This window comes from Corvus brachyrhynchos, unplaced genomic scaffold (genome assembly GCF_000691975.1).
Source record: "Corvus brachyrhynchos isolate BGI_N302 unplaced genomic scaffold, ASM69197v1 scaffold3, whole genome shotgun sequence".
NCBI lineage: Eukaryota > Metazoa > Chordata > Aves > Passeriformes > Corvidae > Corvus > Corvus brachyrhynchos.
Window position 1 is genome coordinate 353,714 of NW_008237619.1, and position 24,403 is coordinate 378,116.

The 24,403-nt window shown below is 39.9% G+C and overlaps 1 protein-coding gene across 4 annotated transcripts in view; it reads right to left on the reverse strand.

Annotated features, from left to right (window-relative positions):
* The window catches only part of APP (amyloid beta precursor protein), a 176,983-nt gene that overhangs the window by 86,742 nt on the left and 65,838 nt on the right, over window positions 1–24,403 (reverse strand). For all 4 annotated transcript variants that reach the window (XM_008631658.2, XM_008631662.2, XM_008631661.2 and 1 more), the window contains exons 3-5: window positions 20,673–20,785; window positions 19,052–19,245; window positions 343–542 (exon numbers count right to left, since the gene is read on the reverse strand). In XM_008631658.2, the coding sequence (XP_008629880.1) occupies window positions 343–542; window positions 19,052–19,245; window positions 20,673–20,785 (507 nt within the window). The remainder of the gene's footprint in view (window positions 1–342; window positions 543–19,051; window positions 19,246–20,672; window positions 20,786–24,403) is intronic.

The following is a 24,403-nucleotide window of genomic DNA, read 5'->3' on the forward strand; positions in this document are numbered from 1 at the left end:
GTTGAATTTTATTTAATGTTACTTTAAAATAAAACCAACCCTTCTGTTTACACATACACAACAAACACACTTCAAGGACAGACAGTCCCTGCAGCATCTGTGTGCCAGTAGGGCTGGAGGTCAGAAAACCCAAAGGGTTGTGGCAGAACTAACTCCAAAGAATATTTATAATGGGAAAGGGAAAGGCAAGGGGATTAAACACGCAAATTACAGGAGCCAAAGCACAACAATACTGCAACTTTGGGTATTTTGCTGTTTGGAACATTTTTTTGTTGTAAAGGGCAAATATGCAAAGCAGCAGGATTAGTTTTTCAGCCCCAAGCCTGATGCTCATGAATTTACCTCTGACAACCTCTTCAACAGACTCTGTAGTGGTGGTGGTAGTGGTTGCAATACTGGTAGTTCTTTCGGTTGCCTCCTCATACTCTTCCTCTGTCTCTTCAATTTCGTCACCATCATCATCGTCATCATCAGCATCTTCATCTTCCACAACAGTTAGCTCCTCATCTTCCTCTGCTTGTTCTTCTACTGCCTTATCATCGCTAAATGAAGAAAATTATCGTGATGTGTCAGCAACAAGATTACTTCAAGGTAACATGAGAGAACATTTTATTCAAAAACTCTGTAAGGAAAACAGTTACAGTTACCTGTTTCTCAATCTCCCTCCCTTCCCTTTAAAGAGAAAATAAAGAATCAGGGACTCTGCAATGTCCCAAATAGTAAGAAATGCTAAAGAAATGTCTAAAAAAAAAAGGAGTAAACATTAGCATACCATATTTTGACAGCTGAATATTACTGTAAACATGCTCGCTTCATGATACCATCAACCAATAAATTTTGTTTTGAAAGAAGAACAAATCTGCACAAAATGCACTCAGTTTGTGAAAGAAGCAAAAAAGTTCCTCAGGAACTTGTCCTCCTCACTCAGGAGACAGCTTAATGTAGAGGCTCCCTGGGGACGACCTGTGTGCCATTCATAGAGGACTACCACCAAATGTTGAACCGACCTTGAATTACTGACTGCGGAGTTTTTTCTTCTGCTGTTACAAGCGCTATGTGAATGGAAAGGAAACTTTTACAGGACAGCAGGAGGAAATACTGAAGTTGACTATCAAATGCATTTGGTGGATTAGTATGTCAAGAATCTTCTGGGATCATTCTTAGTTCTGAGTAATACAGACAACAGGTTAAAAAATCTATGGCTACTGCTACGGTTTCCTTTGAAATATTTCCTGAGCTCAGTGCCCAGCTGTGGCATGGTTTCAGGTTTGTTTCTGATCTTCTACTTGAAATTTACTACTAATGAATAAATGATCTTTAAATATTCAAACACACAGTGACTTTCTGTCACCTTCATGCACAAGTGGGTGTAAACCTTTCTCATAGCATCACATATGCTTCAACAGCCTTCTAGGTGAAGTTAACAACTTCTTCAACTTATTTTGGAGACCAACTTCATTTTATATTATGTTGCCTACCACAACTCTGAAAGTGAACTCAGCAAAAAGGAAGACAGTATGATTTCTTTTTAACAGGGCATTAAGAAGTTAAAACATGTTGATAAAATTTTTGTATGCCACAAACCTGACTACTTAGGAGCAAGTTAAACCTCTATACAAACAAGAATGATTTCCCTGTTCCCTTCTCCCCAAAATATCTGGCCTCCAGAAACACAGGAGAGACTTCAAATAATACTGAAGCTTTCCACTGGGGAAAACCCAGGTATGTTTTATGAATATATGTGGTTAAAGCCACCTTGCAGAAGAGTCTGCATAAAAGATGACTTGTTTCCATTTACACAGGAGAAAAAGTTAAAAAGAGGCACAAAGGCACTTAGTTCCTCTCTTAATTTTTCTTGATTTCTAAAAACTGGCTTGGAAATTTCACCATCTCCACTGTACCATTCTCCCTGAAAAACTAATTTCATTATGTCTGAAATTTCCACTTTAAGTAACTGTTTTCTGAACAATGTCTATATTCTGACGCCATCACCTTTGAACTGCAAGAATGAAGTGGATTTGTCAAGTCCAGTATCTGCAGGTGATCTCCAGGTTAAGGGGCTTCCAGTCTTGCCTCACTGTGCACATTTAAACTAGGCATGCTAAGTATAAGACATCCAAATTTTGATCAAGAGCATCAGATCATATGCCTATCAACATTTAAGAAAGATCTTCTCTGTCTTTCTCTCACCTAAGCTACAAACACAACATGTTTTTTTAAAATTGCAAATTATTTTTCCTCTTCCTTTCTCATGAATGATCACTTTCAGATACTGACACGCTCATAATGTAAAAAAGGACAACAAAACCAACCCAATGAAACAAGCAAAGGAAAGTCAATTAGTCACATGGAAGGCACTTCAAAAATAATTTGCATGCATCATCCAATATCCATCTTTTTTTAGCTACATAAAAGTAATCAACTCAGCTATGTCAGTCCACAGCATTTTGCTATGAAATTCTCATCATGAAGGCCAAGCTTTTTTTGTCTGTTTGTTTGTTTTGTTTCTTCTTATTATTATTTTTAGGGAGCATGATGGTGAAAAGCACCATGAGGGGATGAAAGAGGACAATTCTCTTTGTCCACTGGCTGCTGTGCCTGCCATTACAGTGGGCCCTGGTTCCCTCTCCAGTTACTTAATAGAAGCAAATGCTTAAAGGATAGCCCTCACCTGCCTCCTCATTATGACTTGCTTCTAGCTGAAAAACGAGACATCTGAGAATGCAACAAAAAGCCACAAGTGGTGGGAGGCTACATCAGTTTATGGGATCAGGCTCCTGAAAATATTCTAAAACACTTGCACAGAAATGTACTAGAATACTACTAGAATAGTCTCTCTACAATTTTGATCACTCCTAGAAAAATCCTGTTTCTGCTAGCTATTCTGCAAGACTCAGTCACAAAGGTCAGATTTCACAAAATTATGTTTTATTCCATGTTTCAAGAAAAAGGAACAATGGAAATAGAAATGGGTTACCTCCAATTTAGATTTACCAAAACAGAAGTGATTTTGCATATTTTTAGGATTGGAAAAGAACTACATCTTGCAAGAAACATGATGAAATACAATTGGGTGTTTTTCCTTGGATTTAATCACTATTATCACCCTGGCTCTTCTTCAAGGAAAATGCACGTGAGAGGAATAACAGAGAAAAACAGGGAAGGAAATGAACATCTACAACATCTGGAATTAAGAGCATGAACTTTTCAAATGGTGACAAATCTCTCCCTGTTGCATCCTGCAGAGCTGTTTCTCCCCACCAGGCTAAATTCTCTGATTCAATTACATTTCTCAATTAGCAGACCCCAGTGCTGTTTCCCAGACAGCACATCTCCCTTCTCTACAACTTTTACCTCAGCAATCAGTTAAAATCCACTGTTTTCAAGCAAACATTTACTACCAAATGAATGTGGATACCTGTATTTTTCTCAGAAATCCTGGAGCTTTATTTAATGAATGTAGCAGGCATGCTTGCTTCCTGGTATTATTATTATTATTACTTTTTACCTTCTTCTGTAAACAAGTATGACTCAGTCTTGTTTCTCCTGGAAGCACAGTACTTTGACAGCTTTTTCTGTCTACTCCCTCAATACCACCTCAGCCAAGGTTTTATTGGCAGCACAAACTGTAGTGTCTTGTTTACAAGAATTTGTTGACATTTCACCTTAGCTTAGCGGTGCTAGTGACAGGACTTTTCAAAGGCTGCTCAAAAAAATTACTTGATGCACTGACAAATTCACAGATTTGTAAAGCCATTCAGCCATTGTCTGAATTTAACAGTTCAGCAGTAAATAACAGAGGGAAATTGTTAGGCTTGATATAGCCATGAATATTCCTGCAACCCCTCCCAACATCTCCATCTCCTTTCTGTGGAGACTTCTGGCAAGGAGGGCCAGCACTTCCCTTTCATATGGACACAAAGGTCATCATGGTTGTGAACCTTCTGCTTCAACCTCCTCACACACAGGATATTAAGATCCATTTCTGCCATCGTGGAAATGATGCTCTACTTGAGTCCAAGTAGCACAGCGGGTCATTAGTACAAATCATCTCCAGTCCTGTGTGTGGTGAAAGAGGGTATTTGAAGTTTGGTGGTTTCAGTCCTATTTCTGATGCCACAAACACAATGGGCCTCCAGGCAGCCTGAAGTCCTACTCAGTCCCTTCCTGACTAAAACAGGAACATACTGACCACTCCAGTGGGCATATTTCTGGTTTTAAAACACAAACCACTGTACCGCTCCTGCTAGTATGCAGTTAAGTACGTAATTACAAGCAATGTTTAAACCATGGACCTGTAAATATGTATCTTCCTTTTCCCAATCCATCACTGTGGTAAGAACTGGCATCAATGTATTATTTATTACTTTCACTCAGAAGCATGCATCGTTCTGTTTTTTCGGGAAGGTAAAACTGAAGGAAATGTAAAAGAGAGTGAAGGAAAACCAACTATGTTACTTCTTGCTGTTCAAGAAATAAGAAAACATTAGTTGTAGGAGCTTGGGTGGGTCGGACGGTCGGGACGGACGGAGACGAGAGATCTCTGAAGTCAGATCTTGGAACATGCAGTTTATTGCAAAGGGCGTGGGTACAGGGGCACTGCTTAGAGCTGCCAGCCACAGCTCGGAGCAGGCCCAAGAGAGCAAGAGCGTAAGCGGGTAAGGGAGGAAGTAGAGGGGAGTGGTCTGTGAAGTCCTGGTTACAATACAATAAATCATCTTCTGTACTGAATATTCTAATTTTCACTAACCAATCTAATACAAGATACAAATCCTATAGCATTTACATACAGCCTATAAGAGTTCTTATATTACCATAGAGTGTTACATCTTAACTCCTAAAAACTACTCTTTGGACCCCTTCTGCTGAGCTAGTAGGGTCTGCTCTGACCCTTGGACCTGCCTGCAAGCAGAGGGTATTGTTCAATCAAGAGGGGATTACCTTCAGTCGGCCATACCATTGTTTTCCAGTTGTTCAGTAATTAAGACTTGGTATCTCAAAGGTGGCCTTCATTTCGATGTTGCTTATAGTTTTCGTATTCCCAAAATCTTTTGTCAGGCAATCATATTTATAAGGCTTTCCTGTTTCATCTTCCCCAACAATTAGTAAATGAAAGTTTTCTTTCTGTATTCCAATAACTTGCAAGAATGACAAAGGCAGAAAACAGATGACAAGAACAATGAGTTTTCCTTTCTAATGTTGTTTCAGAAATAATGGGGCTGGAGTATGAGCTACATTTTAAGAAGTTTCGTCTCTGCAGCTACTAACTTCATGCAAAGTTTTCAATTTAGGATAGCACATAACTGTGGACTAATTACCGGTACTGGTAAGTGTTTCCTGCTTGTCTGCAATAAACGCTCATCCATTTTGATGTAATTTTACCATGATTTTGCCAAATAACTTGAACAAAAACATATACTTCATCAGTGGGTGAAAGAAAGAATGCAAACTTGTTCAAGAAGGGTGTTGTAATACCTGGAAAGATGCATTTTATTGCAGACAGAGCCCATCCATCTTGACTGTAGTTTTTACCAGCTACCAACAGCTGAGCCAATAGCTGGGGGAAAGCTAATTCCAGGATTGGAACCAAATAGCAGCAGCAATAAGCTGCTGCCTGGGCAGAGAGAGCAAGGCTAACGTTGGCTCCAGACAGCTGTGGGAGCAATTCCTGCATGTGCTCTTTCAGTCTAACAGGCTGTGCTGATGGTAATTTACGCATCCATAACCTTCACCACTGCAGCTGCCATCATCCCAGTTTCCAGCCTCTTGTGCTTTAGCTTCCCAATAGCACAAAACCCCACCCCCTCTACAGCTCCTCCGAATGAACTCCAGGACTGCTGGGAGGGGACGGGATTGTCAAGTGTATTCCACCTGGGCTTAGCTTTGCTTCCAGCTAAAGAATAATGGTGAGCACAGATACATATTTATCCTCGTGTATAGGAAAGATCCAGACCACAAAGTTCTTCAGCTGTGGGAGAAGAAACCAACAGATCCAACAGTGAACCTCTACATGCGTTAAGAGAAAACACAAAACAGAAACAGAAAGCAAATTACAAGAGTAAGACATATGCTTGGAATCCAGAAAAGAAGATGAGTGCATTTGAGGTGGCTTAATTACCAGTCTTTTGGTTAAAAGAAAATCAGAAAGCTAACAGGCAAAGAAACAAAGACTCCCTCAACAAATCCGCACATCTGAGGCAGGGGTATTTTCCACCTAACATATTTCCAAACCCTGCATGCTAGAAAAATTTCTTCCAAACTGAAATTTCAAAGGACAAGATTTCTCAGAAACAGAGTTTGATCCCACCACCACACTCTGAATGGTCACTAACGAAACATTCGCGGCAAACCAGGAACCACTTTAAACTACAAACTAATTGAATGGTGCACTTTGGCACATGAGCATTTTTCCCACTGTACTTTGTTATTTGACTTTGGCACACAAGCTGACTTCAACACTAAGTTGAGTATAGTAACTACGTTATACTGAGAGTCCAGTTAGCAGGTTTAAGCAACACCTACCAAAGTACTTTTGCATGGGCTAGAGAGAGGAAAGGAAGCCAAAGGCAAATATGAAATGGAGATCTCAGCACTCATCTTTAAAGTCTATGAGTAAGGGGTTTTAACAAAGACATCTGGTTTTTTTGAAGCACTGGGGAGGTGGGAATAGACAGCAGGGCAAAAATTAAACTACACTACAGTTGTGAGATTAGGCACAGAGCCAGGAATGAAAAGGGTTATGCCAGATGCCTGATCTATGATTTTTAAAGTGGCTTATTGGTAACAAAGTCTGGAAAATTACAGAATTGAAAGTCTGACCCACAGCAATGTTTCTGGTCTGCATGTTAAGTGACCACAAAAGCAAAAAATGCTCAAAAAGTTCCTTGGTTATTTTCATTAGGTTTGGATTTTATATTAGGTTAGGAAATTGGGTATCTCACACAAAAAAGAAATAATACCATATTTGGACACCTAAACACCTATTAAGACACTTTTAGACCTCAAAGTTTGAACTCAAATGGGCACCTTCCATTGCACAGCAAGTTGGGACAGACAATTCATATTCATAGCATTTTTCAGACATTCATGTTGTCACTTCTAATAATTTTCCATTCTGTTTCCCTTTACCAAAGAGGTTGCAATGATCTTTATTTCCACATTTCCTAATTAAAAAAAATCAAATAAGCTATTTCAAAGGCTGTTTCTGAGTTCTTAGACAGAAAAAACAACTGAATTATGTGCTTCAGACTCTCTCTCTCTCCTTTTATTGTAACTAAGGTTTTGTACAAAAACAATACCAAAATATGTGCCTGTTTCCATTAAATTTGTAGAAAACAAGAAAAGTTGCACTAAGAATCTTTCAATCCAATTTTTAAATAGAACACTTATACAAACCAAACACATGTTGTTTGCCTCTGACAGATATATTTACCCTTTCCCCCCATAATTAAATAACATCTTTTATACCATTAGAAATTTCTTTCCACAGCTGAGTTACTTAAAAAGCCACATGTACAAGGTAGCATTTCATCTCAGAGATGGTTCCTGTTGACTGAAAGGCAAGAAAACTTTCAAAACTGACCGAGTTTTCTCTCTGAAACAAAGCCTTTGCTGGTGTTGCTGTTCTGACAGTTCTCTTCAGAAGATGAAGGGTTCAGCAAGAAGTATGTAACTTTTAGAGAACAGAATAATAATGTATTTAACCCATATGCTTTCTCGCTCTGATTATTTTTGCTGAAGAGAAACTTAGAAACTAAAAAATTAGACATACCTGCAAACACACAAAATCAGGCTTTGTGAGTCTGATGACAATGAATGAATATCTTCAAAATCCTGACAGCAGAAATGCATTAAGAGTGAATGTGATGGAAGAGGGCAGAGGGAAGATCATCTACACACCTCTGTTAGAGAATCAGCAGAAAAATCCAGATCTGTTACAACGTATTTCTTTCCACAAAACTTGTGCTGTACTCAGAATGAAATACTCAGTTTCTTTCTTCAACATGCTATCCTACAGCTTATCTGGGGAAGACAGAGTGAAATCTGTACCAAACCAAGTACTAGCCCTGTTTGTGGAATTCATCATCTTGCTATTGTCACACAAGGACAACAGGGGAAAATTGGAAGAATAACTTTGTTCTACAACTGAGAAAAAAACTCCAAACAAAACAAAACCACAAAAAAAAAAATACCTGAAGCATGCAATAATTCTGGATGTTCAATTTAAGACATGGAATAACATTTTTTCAAGAATGTGCCATCTTAAACTTCTTAAATATGGTTGCCACCAGCAGCAGCTGCAAGAGGCCAGGACTTCTGCAGAGCAGATAATCTCCACTAACACAGCCAGAAGAAAAAGGGGCACTTTTCATACTAAATTTTTTATGGTGGCCACAGCATGCCAAGCCTGGCAAAAGACTTGGTAGAAACAAGCATAGATCCAGTTCTCCAGGTCATCATTTTACTGTTTAAGCCTTTTCTTCTTCTCGCAGGTCAGAATTTCAGTGTTATTTTTTCCATCAACAGTGATCAAACTAGAGAACCAAGGCGAAGGAAGGATTTTGTCATCATGTAATCAAGCTGAAACATTTGCATTCAAGATTAGAATGCAATGATTTTTTTCTGCTAGGAAAAAAACAACCTAGATGTTTTTGGTGTTTTATCTATGTACCCCAAGTACGTAGCCTTTGTTAGAAGGCAAAGGTAAAAAAGTACTACAGAAGACCCTTTAGTCCACTGTGCTGTTAAAGTACAGCTTCACAAGAGGGGGAATTCTGAAATTCCTACAAACCACTCCAATGCCAAGCTCTTACTTCTGGTACAGACCACAAGTATCTCTGAAAGGTAAAGCAGAGCAGGAACTGCTGAATAACTTTATGAGGCCATATCATGCTATGCATCCTCCAGCACATAGTCATGCTGATGTGACAGTATGTGTCAAAACGCCCAGGTTTAAAATTCTCACTTCTCATTTTTTCATGCATTGTAAGTAATACAGCTCTTGAAATGGGGCAGTATCTATCACAGTGCTACAAGAACTTCTGAGAACCTCTCATAGATCTATCAGAAGGGTTTCTTAAGCTGATTATTTTACATTAAACTTTCTGTCCCACATTTCAGTCATCACCAGTCATTATAAGTGACAACTTAAAATTTTTGCTTATAAAATTGCTGTCTGGTACTTAAGGAAAACCTGGCAGCTGATGGCTCTCTTTTGTGAGGTCAAAAAAACGTAACCATTCTCTCCAAGTAAACCTCCTACCAAATGTGTAATTTTGATGCCTCCTGAAACAAGCTCAACATTCACTGAAGTCATAAAGGTAGCCTGCACAGCTGTAACTGTTTTCATCAAGGGTCAGGAAAGCCTTATTATCTTCTACTCATCACTTCCTCAATTAGATTGATTTTCTCCTCCCAGAGCTGCATCCATCACTTCAGTTAATGCTTTACACTGAAAAGGTGATTGGATTTGCCAGCTCAGCATGACTGCAATTAGCTCTTAAAGCAATGTGCTGTTTCATCAATTCCATTCTAACTTTTCTTGTCCTAAGAAGAAATCCAGCACTTACCAGTCTTGCTAGTCATTACTGTTCTGGTGTTTCTATGCTTTCAGAATTTTAATTTAACAACCTCACCTCCAAGAGAAAAAGTTTAAAAATTGTTATTAAAAATATATATCATGAGCTAGCTGAGTATTAAGTAGCAGCCAACACAAGCAACAAACCCAATTAATAAGAATGTGAGACACAGACCATGCTAATAGCATATGAAATATGCAAATAGGAGTACATACTTTTACAGTTCTTCAACATAAGCAGTAACATTATGCAATTATACGGTATATTATACAATTCAGAGATGCCTTAGTTTAATCTGTAAATACAAGTGATTAAGTTTTATCATTAAAATATTTATAAAAACACAGAAGTTTTCAGATAATAGATAGATCTGTTATCATTTTCAGTTAATAGATAGATCTGTTTAGAACAGATATAAAACGACTTCAATTTCTAACAGTTCTACCACAAAAATCAAGATGGTGTAAACTTCTGACCAATTAGCTGAAATATTATATTGCAAAATACCTTCCACATTATCTCCCTAAATGAATTATTTCTCTGAAATAGCAATTTAGTGATGGATAACTCTTGTACTGCAAAATCTTCCTATCTCAATAATTGGTATTAACCTCTACTCATGGAAAACTTCAGGAAGGAGGAAAGAAAAAAGGAAGAACAAGAAAGCAAATTTGTAATTCCTAGTGTTCATTTTAGGGCACTGATTCCCAATTAGGAACAATTTGCATTAGGACAGCTGATGAAAACACTGCCTCTGGCTGCACCCCTTCCTGCTTCTGTGTCACAGACAACTGAGCCCTCCACCAAGCAGATCCTGAATCACTGCAACAGGCACAAGGCTCAGTTTTCCTTAAATTTTCAGGGCTATGAACAGCCTACAGTTCAGTCTGCACAGTATGGAAAAAGGGAAATCTTTTTATCCATCCAAATGCACGTAATTTCCTTCTTCTAAAGGCAGAACTTGCAGTACAGACCCATTGTCCAGCTTCACATCTGGTTCAGATTCACCAGCTCAAGTGTAGTGAAGTAAGGCATGGGTTGGGGTTTTTTCATGTCACACTTTTTGAAAGAATCATTTAGGAGATTCCCACTGCAGCATTTTGCACTGAAATTTTAGGAATTAGCTTTCCAATTTAATGAAAAAGCTAACATCAATGAGAACTCATTGTTTATCATGAGAGGCAAGATGGCTTGAAAACAGATGAACAATCTAGAGACAAAACTGATTTAAATTCATTTTTTAAATTAATTTTTTCTTTCCTCCAGTGACAATGTTTCCAATAAAAAATTTAGCCTCAACAACTTTCTTTTTCTGGATCAATAATGCTTTTAGCTTTAGAAAAGCAAAAATTTCAAAAGGAAGGACAACAAAGCTATGGAACGGTTGTTGCACAAGTCTTAGGGAGAATGGCTGAGGGATGTCTCAGTTTAGAGACAAGTTTAGGAGAAAAACACTCTGGAATGAGTACTTCTCTAAAAAAAAAAAAGGATTCCAACAATCCCTTTCTGCCAGTAAGAAATGAATACTAGTGGATGAAAGTGAAATAAACCCCAACTGTTTATTGACAGAGTGCCCACATGGCACAAGGAAAAAAATAGATTAATAACTGCTAGATATTGAATTGTCAGACCTAACCCCTGCCCCCCCCGGAACAAAAAAGCCCAAAATGCCAGGGAAAGAAAAAATAAAACCACAACATCTGGCAATGTCGTGGGGAGAAAAAAATGGCACCAGCTCCTGTCTCAAGGGAAAAAAACAAACAAACAAAAGGTTCATGAAGCAGCTTGGGCAAACAGATAGGAAGCTGGTTAATCTCTGATGTTAGTCCCCTCTTCATAGCAGATGAAGCTGGTGGATTTGGTGGCCTTTCTCTTGCTGACATAGCTTTTCTGCGGTCTGGGGCCAAAATGGAGCGGCCCCTTGCCTTCCCAGTGGTCCCAGCTGATTCTTCTTCTGTCAATTTTTCTCTCTGATCTTGGACCAAAACCAAACTGTCCAATTCACTTGGAAAAAATAGCCACCGAATGATTGCTACTGCAGCCTCTCCAAAACCAGGGAAAGGAAAACAAACCCAAAACCTTCTTGCCTAAAAAACCAAGCTAGCTAAGCAAAAAAAGAGAACGCAGTCCTCAAGGCACCATGGACGCCTGGGGAGTGAGGCTTTGAAAAAGCCTGCGCAAGAGCCCCAAGGCTCCAACTCCCCTGTCCTGGACCCACCTTAAAGCTACAGCAACCATTCTTTGGGCATAGAGCTGATGATAAGGGAATAGACTAATCATCATAAAATGATCCTAAGACATTGGAGCTGGGGGGGGCTCAGCCTGGAGGAAAGGAGGCTCGGGGGGACCTTCACTCTCTACAACTCCCTGAAAAGAGGGTGTAATGAAGTGGGGATGGGTCTCTTCTGCCATGGGTCAAGTGAAAGGATGAGACGAAACAACCGTAAGTTCCACCATGGGAGGTTTAGATTAGATATCAGAAAAAGAAAAAATTCACTGAGGGAGTGGTGGAATAAGTTGTCCAGGGAGGTGGTGGAGTCACCATCCCTGGAACTGATCAAGAGACATCTGGATGTGGCACTTGAAGGTTTGGTTTAGGGGTGATTATTATGGTGCTGTTGGTTATGATGTTTACAGTTGGACTAGATGATCTCTAAGGTCTCTTCCAATTTTTATCATTCTGTGATCCTACATTTTGCAGGGAAGTCTTTTGGACTCAGAGCTGGACTTCCAATTAAGGCTCAGATTTTTGACTCAGTGTCACAAGACAACATTAAGAACAATGGGAAAGAAGGAGGACAGAGAGAAGAATCATCAAGATACACCATGTCACTGCATACCAGATACAAGCATGAGGAAACATGCAGAAAGTGAAGGATTTAAGTAGTAATCATCTCTGAAAGATCTGGTCCTCCCCCATGATTTCTTCCTTCACAACCCTCCATTATCCAGCCAGTTCCTCAGCCATGCAGCCCTTCCCACTGCAGGGGGACTGTAACACCCCAGTGCTCACACAGCAACAGCACAGCTTTACTCCAGGTATCCGAGATGGCCTCCTCCCTCCACCATCTGATTCTTCCTAGTTTATGCTTTTTTTCTCCATGATCGAACCACGTTTGCTTCCTCCACCAAATGGCAAAGCAAATGGTGTATCCATCAAAGCAATAGATACAGAAAATTAGAGCATTTTATTTATCTCCCAGGTCAGATAGTAAAAATACACTTGGGTCAAACAATTCCCCCCTAAAGGCTCTCTTTTCCTGCTGTATTTCCAAATAATTTTTCTGTGGGTAGATGGAGAGATGAGCAGGGGAAAAAGAAGGGTTTGAAGAACATGGGGAGCTGTAATGGGGAGCGAAACAGTGCAAGAGGATTTCATGTTTTGGACAGTCCTTGCCAATGAACACCATGAGCACAGAGAACACCATGGAGCTTGTAGCATTTACTTGCTTTCAACTGTATTTGCAATTAAAACATAAACATCTTCCTGACTCCTGCCTGCAATACATTTCCCACTGCTTTGGCATGCAGAAACCTAAACAAAAGGAGCTAGTCAAAGTAACTCTTAAAAAAGGAAAGGGAATTTTCCTCAAGTGTGAAGTGAAATGACTAAACCCCATATATTTGACCTTTGAAATTCTTATGCTAACTCTTTTATATTATTGAATTTACTTGCTTATGTGTCACTCTTAAGCATTTTTCATAAACTTGTGCTACAGGCAGATATCCCAACTGCCTGTCTGCCTACCTTCTGCAAGACAGCAGTGGGACAGGAGTCTGTATGTTGTTATAACAGGTCAGGGCACTGTACAACTGCGATGAATTTAACAACACCTTGTGACAGTGTGATTTAATGGCAGCTCTCTGGGGAATTTAGATAGTAACTAATTTGATGCTGAGGTTAACTTGCCGACGTTTCTGAAGGGAAGACACTCAGTAACATGTGTTGCTACCTTTGTACCATTAAAGTCATAGATAAAGATGTAAGAAGAGCTAGAAAGCAAAAGAAATTAAATATACACTTCCTCCACATTAAGTGCGGATTTTATAACAAATTATTAAACAAAGCAATTCTGCTGGGCCCTGTGACTCCTCTTCCCCACGGAAGTACAGGGTGTCACCTGGAAGCTGTTCAGCTGTCATGGGTTAGCAAGCATAGTCCCGGAAGTGATGTTCTTGCAAAGGGGTGCTTACAGCTTCCTCTGTGACCTGACAGAACCTATCAGCTGGCCAGTTTGAATATGGACAATTCTTTAAGCCACCCAAAGTTGTGACCGCCCCTGTGATCCACGCTTAAGAATAGGAAACTCCGAGGCAGAGCCTCTCTGTCTCTTTTCCGGTGCTGGGACAGGTGGCTGTGGGCCCCGTGCAGGGACCAGCAGGCCCGGCCCAGACCCTGCTTGGGCCAGACCGGGCTGGGCCACAGCCATCCTGGAGCCGATGGGCCCTCTTCCACCTGCAGAACCCCTCCATCCCACAGTCCTGCTGTGGGCAGCCGGGGCAGCCCGGCTCCTAATTTCATGAAGATATGGGGGGTGGAGTGTTCAACTCGTGAGCAGAAGCACCTGCGTTGAGATAGGCAGATGCTGATGCAGCTGTAATTTCATGAGAAGTTTGGACAGGGAGAGATGGACCAGATGAGGACTTTTGCTCCAAACGGGAAAGGAGAAAACCTCAGTTCCTAGAGATGCTCCCAGAGATAGTCCTAAAGATGAAGATGAGGAAGACCCTTTGCTCCCAGGGAAGGAGAAGGGCCTCTGTTCTTAGAGATGAAATGCTCCCAGAATTGGGTGAAGAGACCTTTTGTTTCTGAACAGCTCAACCTTAAAATTGTACCCCAGAAAACTTCAAGAGTGGACCCTCGAAAGCAGTTGTGGGAAAAGCTGCAAGTCGGGGGGAGGGACTCACATGCGAGCAGAGAGACTCCTCTTCCTAAATGGACTGAACAGTTATTTGGAAATGGGCGGCTGTCTCGTTGTGATAATGCGTTCATAGCATGGGCAAGAGAGACTTCTCTTCCTAAATGGACGGAACAAGGTTATTATGGAAGTGGTAAACAGACTGAACATCTCAAGGGTTGTCTTTTTACATTGTCAGTGGGACAAGGGAGGAAGGTGGGGGCAGGAGAAGAGTTCTGAACATGTGGTATGATTTTTTTTTTCCTCTTTTAGGTCTGTTATTAAACTTCTTTATATTCTTTCAGGTTTGGTGCCTGATTTGCATTTCTCCAAATTCTTATATCACAGAAGGTAAACAGTAATGAGTATTTTGGACCAAACCACTACATCAGCATAACAGGTACATATACAATGCTGCTTCCACCACTACAAAAACTGACCAGCTTTAAATGCCTTTCAGGATTTCTTGGATTATAGTTCAAGAAAGCAATTAGGAAAAAAATAATTTTTTCCAGATACTACTGACAAAAAAACTCAAGTTCTTCATTGAGTCAAAAAGATACATCATTTCAGCTATTTTTTTTCAGCATACTCATCCTTAAGCTCAGTCTGGTACAGGGTTGCAAAATCAGAGAACGTGATTATCATGCTTTATAGCACAAATTTGTTTTAGTTTAACTTCACAGATGCCTAATTATCAGCACAAAATAGACTCTGCTCTTTTGGATTATTTATTGTAGTAAAAAGCCTACTGTATTAACTACGCTAATGGAAAGTATAAACAAACCATAAAACTTTGCTTGGCAGAAGTTTCTCACAAACTGTAAACCAAACCATTATAAAATACACTAGTCGCCACAGTGCGGTATTTACAATGCTATCCCATCATTACATCAGCGTTTTATACCTTTTTTTTACCAAACAGAGAAAATTAATTTGGCCTAACCTGCTGACGGGAAAACAATGAGAAATGAAATCTCCTATTTTGGACACTGAAAATATATTTAAATGGTCTAGAAAGACTTGGATGAAGTTAAGGCACCATCTGCTCCTGAGCTATGGTACTTAAAGGAAAAGCTTTCCATATATATCTCAATATTGAGACTTACAGTGCTTCAGTGTCCTGGCCATGAAAGAAGGAAAATGACAGCAGACTGCTTTCCTTGTGGGAAGGAAAGCCTGGGAGGTCTGACATACATTGACAGGAAGATAAGGAGAGGTGGATATGAGACAGATGTAGACAGAAGAAACCTGGAAGTTTCCAGCTTGGCCGTCACTCCTAAAGATATTCAACTTTGGACATCAAGGACACCAAAGCTTCCAGCAAGTTCCCACACACAGGCAAGACGGCCACCAGGCTGTGCTGAGTCGCAAGGGCAGCCAGAGCTTGCAGGTCACTCGATTGAGCTGTAGCTATGCAGGGAGAGGTCTGCAGTTATACTGAAAGTCAGCACCTACATCTGACTGTCCCTCAGGCAGACTTCAAGGTAAATTTTAATTAAAGGTGCAGATAACAACAAAGATCTCCTCTGCTGAGAAAGGCTTGTGACCTCTTTGTCAGAGTTACAGACTATTTCAGGATGAGCACGACAAGACAATTTCAGAAGCACATGTGGATCCTCCCTCTTGGCCTCATGAATAAATGGGTATATATATCACCAGTCACCAAAATACACCCACCCACCTTTCAAGTACTGCCAACAAGCCACACCACAAGCAAGTCACATCCTTTTACATCCATACCCAGGTGGTGGTCAGATATTGGGTAGGAAAGACATCCAACTATGAGGCAACGCAGCCCAAGCTGCCTCCACATGCCCTCTAATAGTGTGGCTATAACATACTGCTGAGCTTTTCTCCATCCTGCAGGGAAGAAAACACCCTTGACAAAGCAAAAAAATAAAATACAGTGCCTCAGGGAAAACTGTTGGGGGTGAAAACACAACAGTCTGAAAAAGGGCATTTATTAACTGAATGGCTGCAACGTGCTTTCCTCTACACATTCAGAACCATAAATGCAAATATTTTAAAATTTATATCTGATAGCTTAAGATATAAAGTTACCTCAAAATAGGTCACCCACATTTGCTGGATTCTGCTCTACCATAGTTTTGAGAAACAAAATAGAATCATCTGCTTTTCAGCTCATCACCTCCACCTCAAACATGTCACCTTCTCTTTGACTTGGGTAACCATGTAAGGTGAAAAATGTAGACTTGAGTAAGCACTTCAGAGGTGCTTTAATAGCAGAGAATATTGGCAATTTAGCATTAGCAAATCTTACATTTCCTTTCTCCCTCACAATCAGTTTAGGACTGAGGCATATATGTATCGATAGCCACACAGACATATGCTCAGATATGAATAAATATATATACACACAAAATTTGAATTACCACCTACTGCTGTGTAAGAATTTTTTTAAAAAATATATACAAAAAATATAGATATAGTTATATATATATAACTAAAGTTCAAGAGTATTTCTGGCTCCAATATACATAGTTTAAATGTAGTTGGGAAGCTAAAGAGGTAGCAAAAAATACGAGTGAGTCAGTCTAAAAGAACTACCAATTGCTTGGCTCTTCATCTGCAGGTGAAGTACAAGTGCCCCATAGAAGGATCTTTCATTTTCCTTTTGCAAGCATTTTTGTGAGAGGGGAGGGTAAAAAAATAAATCAGTACTTGCTTGGAATTTCAGAAATGGATTGAAATGCAATTACAGCTCCCATTCCTAGAGGATACAAAATTTATGAAGTTATTCTTGAACTCATCTCTTCAGATATTAAACTGCCTTATGAGGAAGAAAATGGGCTACAATAGTAAATGAAATGTTCAGTGACAAACACAAAAAACCCAGAAATGAAGTGAGTATCTGTAAGTAAAATTATTTTGGAATCTTTGATCTTATAAGACATGTGCTACATATAAGTATATATACAATAAATATGTTACCTATAAAAGCCATGTAATAGATATAGAAGATAGATGGATAGATCTATCTTGCATGGATAGAGATATAGATATAGAATGAAAAAACCAAACATTTCGTTAGAATAAGGTCAGCACTCATTTCTTAGAATGAGAGAACATTTAAACATCCAATCAAAATCTAAATTAAATATACAGAAACGACACAGCAACAGTCCAAAGGCAGCTTCACAAATCCTACTGAAAGGGTTATAAATAGTAACACTAAGAGATGTTAGAACTACAAATCAGAAGTCAATCCAAAGGTATCAATAAGGAGTATGCAAAGTTCTTTGATGCAGGCTTTTGCATCAGTCTGACCATTCACTCCTGTTCATGACAAAAAACTGGAAATTACCATGGGGAAATATTTATTTTAAACTTATTCCATTATTCACAAAGGAATAATGTCTTCCTTGCAACACTTACTAATGCTTTGTCAGGAAAGATTTAGTTGCCCACCATGATACAGTTTCTAATTATTCTAGGTCTTAATGCCATCTCATTGCACCAAATTACAGCAATTCAGTCTCTATCCTTCATCTCTGCACTGTTCTTCAAATTGTTTCCATCTAGATTATTAACAAGTCCAAACATAACACAGTTCAGACCTGTTAGCTTTCTGCATTATTCACATAATTTGGTCCCCACTTATTTTCTGGGTACTCCTTGAAGCCACTTGCAGTGGGCCCCAAGTTTTAGATTTTGTGCATTCTTTGTACAAGAAAAGAAGTAAAAACACTGCATTAGCACAGTATGAAGTGATGAAAGCCTGGGGAGCACAAAGAGTTTGAACATTGATCTTAGTTTATGAAGAAAGCCATCTTTGCGAGTTGTTGGCATCCAGTTGCAAGGACATGACACAGTACTCTGCTGCTTTTAAAACTGCTGTCTGACAGGCTCAGGAGAGTGATATGAAAAAGCTTGAACAGCACCAGACCATTAGACCACTCAGTTACCACTGAGTGTAACAACACAGTTATGACCCGTATCCGGCTCAAAATTAGCCTACGTGCACAGGAGATGGGAAGGGTAAGGACAGGGATGGTATCTACCCATCCATCACTGCTTTGCAAAGGAAACCTCCATGTTCCTTCTCAACAGCAGCATATTAACAACTCTGTGAAAGGTTAGATATTAAAACACATTTTCGTTTAGATCATGTTTAGAAACTAATTGTCAGCAGAAAAATATTCTTATGGCAATAACAGCACATAGCTAATGGCTGTTACTATGAATGAAGGCATTTCAAAACCTCCACCAGTTATGTTGGCTGATATCTGCTGCAGTACACCAGACTGCACATGAACCATCTTAGGAGTACACTATTTATCATTTATTTGTCAAAACACATGAATTTAAGCATTTTTGTTATAAATATGGCAATACTTCTCACTGAAGAAATTAAAGGCACTAAAAAGTGTACTAACTATTTTAATAAAAAACTTTTCTGTAAAAAGCTAAGAAAAAAAAAGGCATAGAACACTGATGCTTTCAGCCACTGTAACTGCAAGTTCATGTATAAGGTGCAAAGACTATGCCACGGTCTTTTAGACAGATTTTTGACATCTTAATAACAAGTTGAAGGGTACAAAGTCACTGTACCTTCCATCTGCATAGTCTGCATCTGCACCTCCCCACCAGACATCTGAATCATCATCTTCAGCATCAGCTGAATCAAGATTGTCGCTTTCCTCTGCTAATGGGCAGCAGACAAACTCCACACCACGAAACTTGTCGATTCCACAGGGCAGCAGCATGCCATAGTCGTGCAGATTCATGCTCTTCTCACTACAGGACTGCAGAAAAGAGGAAAAAAAAAGCAGCAACAATATTGGCATGGAGGAAGACTAAAAAATGTCACAGACCTTGAGAAAATATGAAGGGGTTACATACTACCTTAGGAAGTCAAAGCTGGCCAACTGCATGATCTCTGAAACTTGAAACACGATTTAGAAAGGTCACACTTGCATTCACTACTTGACTGTAAGCAGCTCCCTACCTATGTCCACTGTAAGCAACAAGCTCTCCTATCAGTCTTTCCCAGAACAAAAGACTTGTCTCCTCCTATACACATGGTAACTCCGTATCTTCCTGTCTAAAATCCTCACAGGCTCTGCCTCATAAACAGAAAACTTGATGACAGAATAATTATTTGATGTATTAATCCCAATCCCGATGCATTAATGCTACTGAAGACTTCACCACAAGGTAGATCAACATTTGAAATACCTCTTACACTGGAAACACACTGTGTCTTGTCTTATAAATCTGCCAATACAGTACCTCCTATCCTTGTTTGGAAAACAATCAGTCATGCATAATTATACCTTAAAGATATAGTGATGCTTGACAGCTGAAAAAATGAAAATACTTTAGTGGTGCACAGTGATGATGTTCTTCTTGGCTATTGCCATTTCAAGTTTGCAAGTAGTCAAAATGAACTAGAATTTCCCTGTGCGAAGGTTGGTGCCTTAAATGTTTCATTTAAGTATAATTCAAGCAAGAACTGCAAATTCGAAAAGCTGCTGATCACATTTCAAATTTCATCTCCAGAAGGTGGAATAATGTACAAACTAAGAGGTCCCAAAAAAACCATTAGTCAGAAATCTTGGCAACTCATCTCAGTTTTTATGCCTAAAACCTCTCCACATAAGGAAAAAAAGTCCAAAACACATTAGCAATTAAGTTTATTTCTATTTTCAGTAAAGCACTGTTATATTATAAAATCTTTGTGCCTGACTGCAAAATGCCTTTGGCTAGTTCTAGTTTGATCAGCTTTCCTACCGTTTTCTGCTGGATTTCACATAGTGCACTCCCTGAGGCCTGTTTGATCTCTGTGGGCACCTGGCATACCAATATCCGCGATAAATAATGGATAATATTTACCAGGATAATGATTCAAGGCAAATCCTAAGCATTTAGTTCCAGTGCTAACACAGGAAACTGGAGGAAGCGGAAAACACAGTGAGTTTGTGAGTGAATGTGAGGAAAACATGAAAGAGGGTCGATATTCAAAGGACAGTGGTAAGTACTCAGTCATAGACTCTAATATGCTCTGACTCCTCTTTCCTACCTTATTAAAAAACCCAAAATGCCATTCACTCAAACATTTGAAAGTATTGTTTTTTGTGTTCCATGTTGCTGGTATATTTAAAGTCATCCTCAGAAGAATAACATAGCTTGAAAGAAGGAAGGCAGGCAATTTTAAGACAGATAAATGTACCTCTTTAGCAACAGTGTGCCAGTGCAGGTGAGTTTCACACACATCCATCCTTTCTTGGTGAAGGAACTTGCACTTGTCTGGCACCAGAAGAGCATCACTCACAAACTCGCCCACTGGAAGGGAAAAGAAAAAAACACCCAAGAAATATTAATTTTGCTTCCAATACCTCATTCTGTTAAACCTCTAGCTACTACTAGCAGCTTTTGTGAATGAGTGGCAGGTTTGCAGAGAATGGAATAGTTTCTAGATGGTGCTTCAATTATGACCTTCTTCCAACTTGCCATTGGAAAGGAGCTCCTGTCTTTGATCTTAGATGCATTTGTTTATGAAAATTTCAGCATAATAAAACATGCAGGACCCATTGCAGACATGCGTGGTGCAACATGAAGTCAGGAGTTGGCAGATCTAGTTCCAGGAAGGGGACTATGGGGGCAGGGAGGGACAACTACATTTTTCATTTTCATAGTAGTAGGGAGAGGGTATGAAGTGTTCTGAAGTACTTTTCTGTACTATATAAAACAAACTATACCAACACCTTGTTTCAAAGCATTTGAGAGTATTTCCACTGATACAGCGCAAACAGCAACACAGTCAACTTAGTTATTTTTGTTGATGCAGCCTCTTCATTGCATCCTTATGTCAGCAGCCCGATGAACTCAGGTTAGCCCAGAAGGTTAATAAGCAAGTAGACCTCATCAGGCAGGGAACAAGATGATTAATGATCACCAGAATATCTGGTCAGATCAAAGTGGGTGAAGAGCCTTTTTCTCCCAAGGACATAAATGACCCAAGAGATTGTTCCATCTTCAACAGAAAAACAAAAATTTACATGCTTATGAAATAAAGAGTGCTCACAGCACCAGTACTGACAAGTAAGAAGAAACTCAGCTGCTAAGTAACATGATTTATTAGACTAAAATCACTTTAATTCTGTACAATTCTGGCATTGCAATTAAATAACCTCAAACCCTCTCAAAGATATTTTTTAAAGGAAAAATTACAGAGTACTTTAGAGAAGTGTATATACTGAACAGACACTGGATTGTGAAAGCACATAACTCAGCTGGCATAAATCAGTTCTCTGAAGCCCACTTGTCTGTAGCCTTCAAAATACTACAGTCTGTGTTAAATGAAAGAATCAAGGTGGTCCAATGGCTACTTGGATGTAGTAACAGGTTAATTGATCAAAATGAGATGACTACAAGTTTATTGTTGAGTAGAGAGTCATCTCAGGGAGCTGATGAAGTGGCCCTTAAGGCCTACAATTAAAAAGTCAGTTTTAAAATTAACCAACACCAAATGCATGGAAAAAGGCAGAATTCAACAAATATATCTTTGCTAATCACCAAGATGTGTATTTCGCACTAAATTCCTTGCTGTATTTCAGTGTCTTTGATCTGAAGCCCTTAAAATCAATTAGTCAACTAGGAACTAGTAACTAGTTTCCTTAACTCAGTTAGGAAAAAAAAAAATTGATATTTTTATCCTTCCCTAGCACCCTCTAATGTCTGCAAATTAACAGAAATGTTTTCTAGAGGTGTCCAAAATTCTCTTGCAAAAATAGTAAGTAAGTACGCTTTCTGGTAACCTAAAATACAAAATTTGCACTTTCATTTAATGAAGTCTCAGTTCCCAGTAGTGTCACACAGAAATCCTGAAGTGAAATTCACATAAATTTGCAAATCCCCCTTTTTGGGGACCAGCCTGACACATATCTGAACTTTCTCAGGCCATAAGAAATTGGCAATGGTTAATGCTTTAATTTAGTCAAGTGCCTGAGCACTGAGCAAGCACACAGGAACTTTGCTGAAGACTCAAGAGTATGATCACTTCATGCAGAACTGAAGTGTCCTGCACCTGGGGAGGAATAACCCTGGGCACCATCACAGGCTTGGGAGCATCACCTTCATCACCTGCTGAAGAGTAGCTCTGCAGAGAAGGACTTGGGGGTCCTGGTGGAAAACAAGCTGTCCCTGAGCCAGCAGTGTCCTTGTGGCCAAGGAGGCCAATGGGATCCTGGGGTGCATTGGGAAGAGCATTGCCAGCAAGTGGAAGGAGGTGATCCTGCCCCTCTATTCAGCCCCAGTGAGGCACATCTGGAGTGCTGTGTCCAGCTTTGGGCTCCACAGGACGAGACAGACATGGAGCTCCTGAAGTGGGTCCAGTGGAGGTTACAGAGATGATGAAGGGACTGGAGCATCTTCCTTATGAGGAAAAGCTGAGGGTGCTGGGGTTGCTCAGCCTTGAGAAGAGATGACTGAGAAGGGACTTCATCAGTATCTGTGAATGGCTGCAGGGAGGAGTCAGAGCATGAACCAGGCTCTGCTCGGTGGTACCCAGAAATGGCACAAGAGGCAATGGGAAGAAAGGGATGCACAGGAAGTTCCACCCGAACATGAGGAAGAGCTTCTTTCCTGGGCAGTGACTGAGCACTGGAACAGCTCACTGGAAAGGGTGTGACATCTCCCTCACTAGAGATATTCCAGAACCACCTGGATGCAATCCTGTGCCATGTGCTCTGGGACGACCCTGCTTGGGCAGGGAGTTTGAACCAGATGGCCCACTGTGGTCCATTCTAATCTGACCCACTCTATGGTTCTGTGAAAAGTAACACAATCGGATGTACCACTGAGCTACAGCCACCAAATGGAAGATGGAAAACTATATGTCCAAAGTTTTGGGTAATGCAGCTTGGGCTGCAGTGTCATTAAAAGTATGCATGAGTATGTAATTAATTTAAAATAAAGCATATCAATTTTTGAGCATCTAATTATATCAACCAACTCATAACAATACACTACAGAAATAGTAGATGTTCAGATGTCAGTGAAGATACAGTGTTAGATTTGGCCAGCACACAGAAAATGTGCACTGCTTTATAGAATCATATTGCTTGAAAATAAGGCAACAGCAGCATCACAGTAACTCAAATTCTCATTTCACTTTCCTCCAAGGAATTTCTTCCTGAAACTGGTGGGGGAGGGACGGCTGTAACCTGCCTTCTATCAGAGACGTTCATTTCAGACGTTCCTCTGAATTTGTCTCAAACTGGGACAAATAATTATTGAGTTTTTTTCTGTTGTTGGTTTGTTTAGGAATTTTTTTTCAAGTGAAAAAGGAAAAAAACTATTTATTTTAACAAGCAGAGTGCACGCAGGCACAGGAAAAAAAGGTATAACGCTAAATAATAAAACCTCTCACTGTGGAGAGAATCTGGGTAGACTTCAGAGTCCTTTGTGGGTGTGGCTTTCTCCTCTCTGGAGCTGGAGCTCAGCATGGGCCACTCTGGGCCTCGGTGGAAAGGCCTCCCAGTGAAGTTCTGATGTTCTGGTGTTCTGAATAGTTCCAGAAGAGAAAAAGAAGAAGCCAAAGTCCCAGGAAAAACTTGCTTTAGCTAACAAACAAAAAGCTCGCTAGAAAGCAAAAGGAATGTAATTCTCCTTCCTGCTGCAGAAGCGGAGCAGCCGGGCAGGAGAAGCCGGCAAGCTATCTGTGTTTTTGAACACAGCGTCAAAGGAATTCCACTGGCTTCCTCCCCCCCTTAAAGGTCTGCCTTAAAGCTACAGAAAAGGCACAGGATTCATGTCTGGGCGTAGAGTAGGTGATAGGGGATACACATCATAAAGTCACCCCAAGACATTCCACCCCTTATCCCATAGCATTGGCTCAATGTCCACACTAAGATATTCTAACTCTACACACACACATTAATACATACATATATATATATA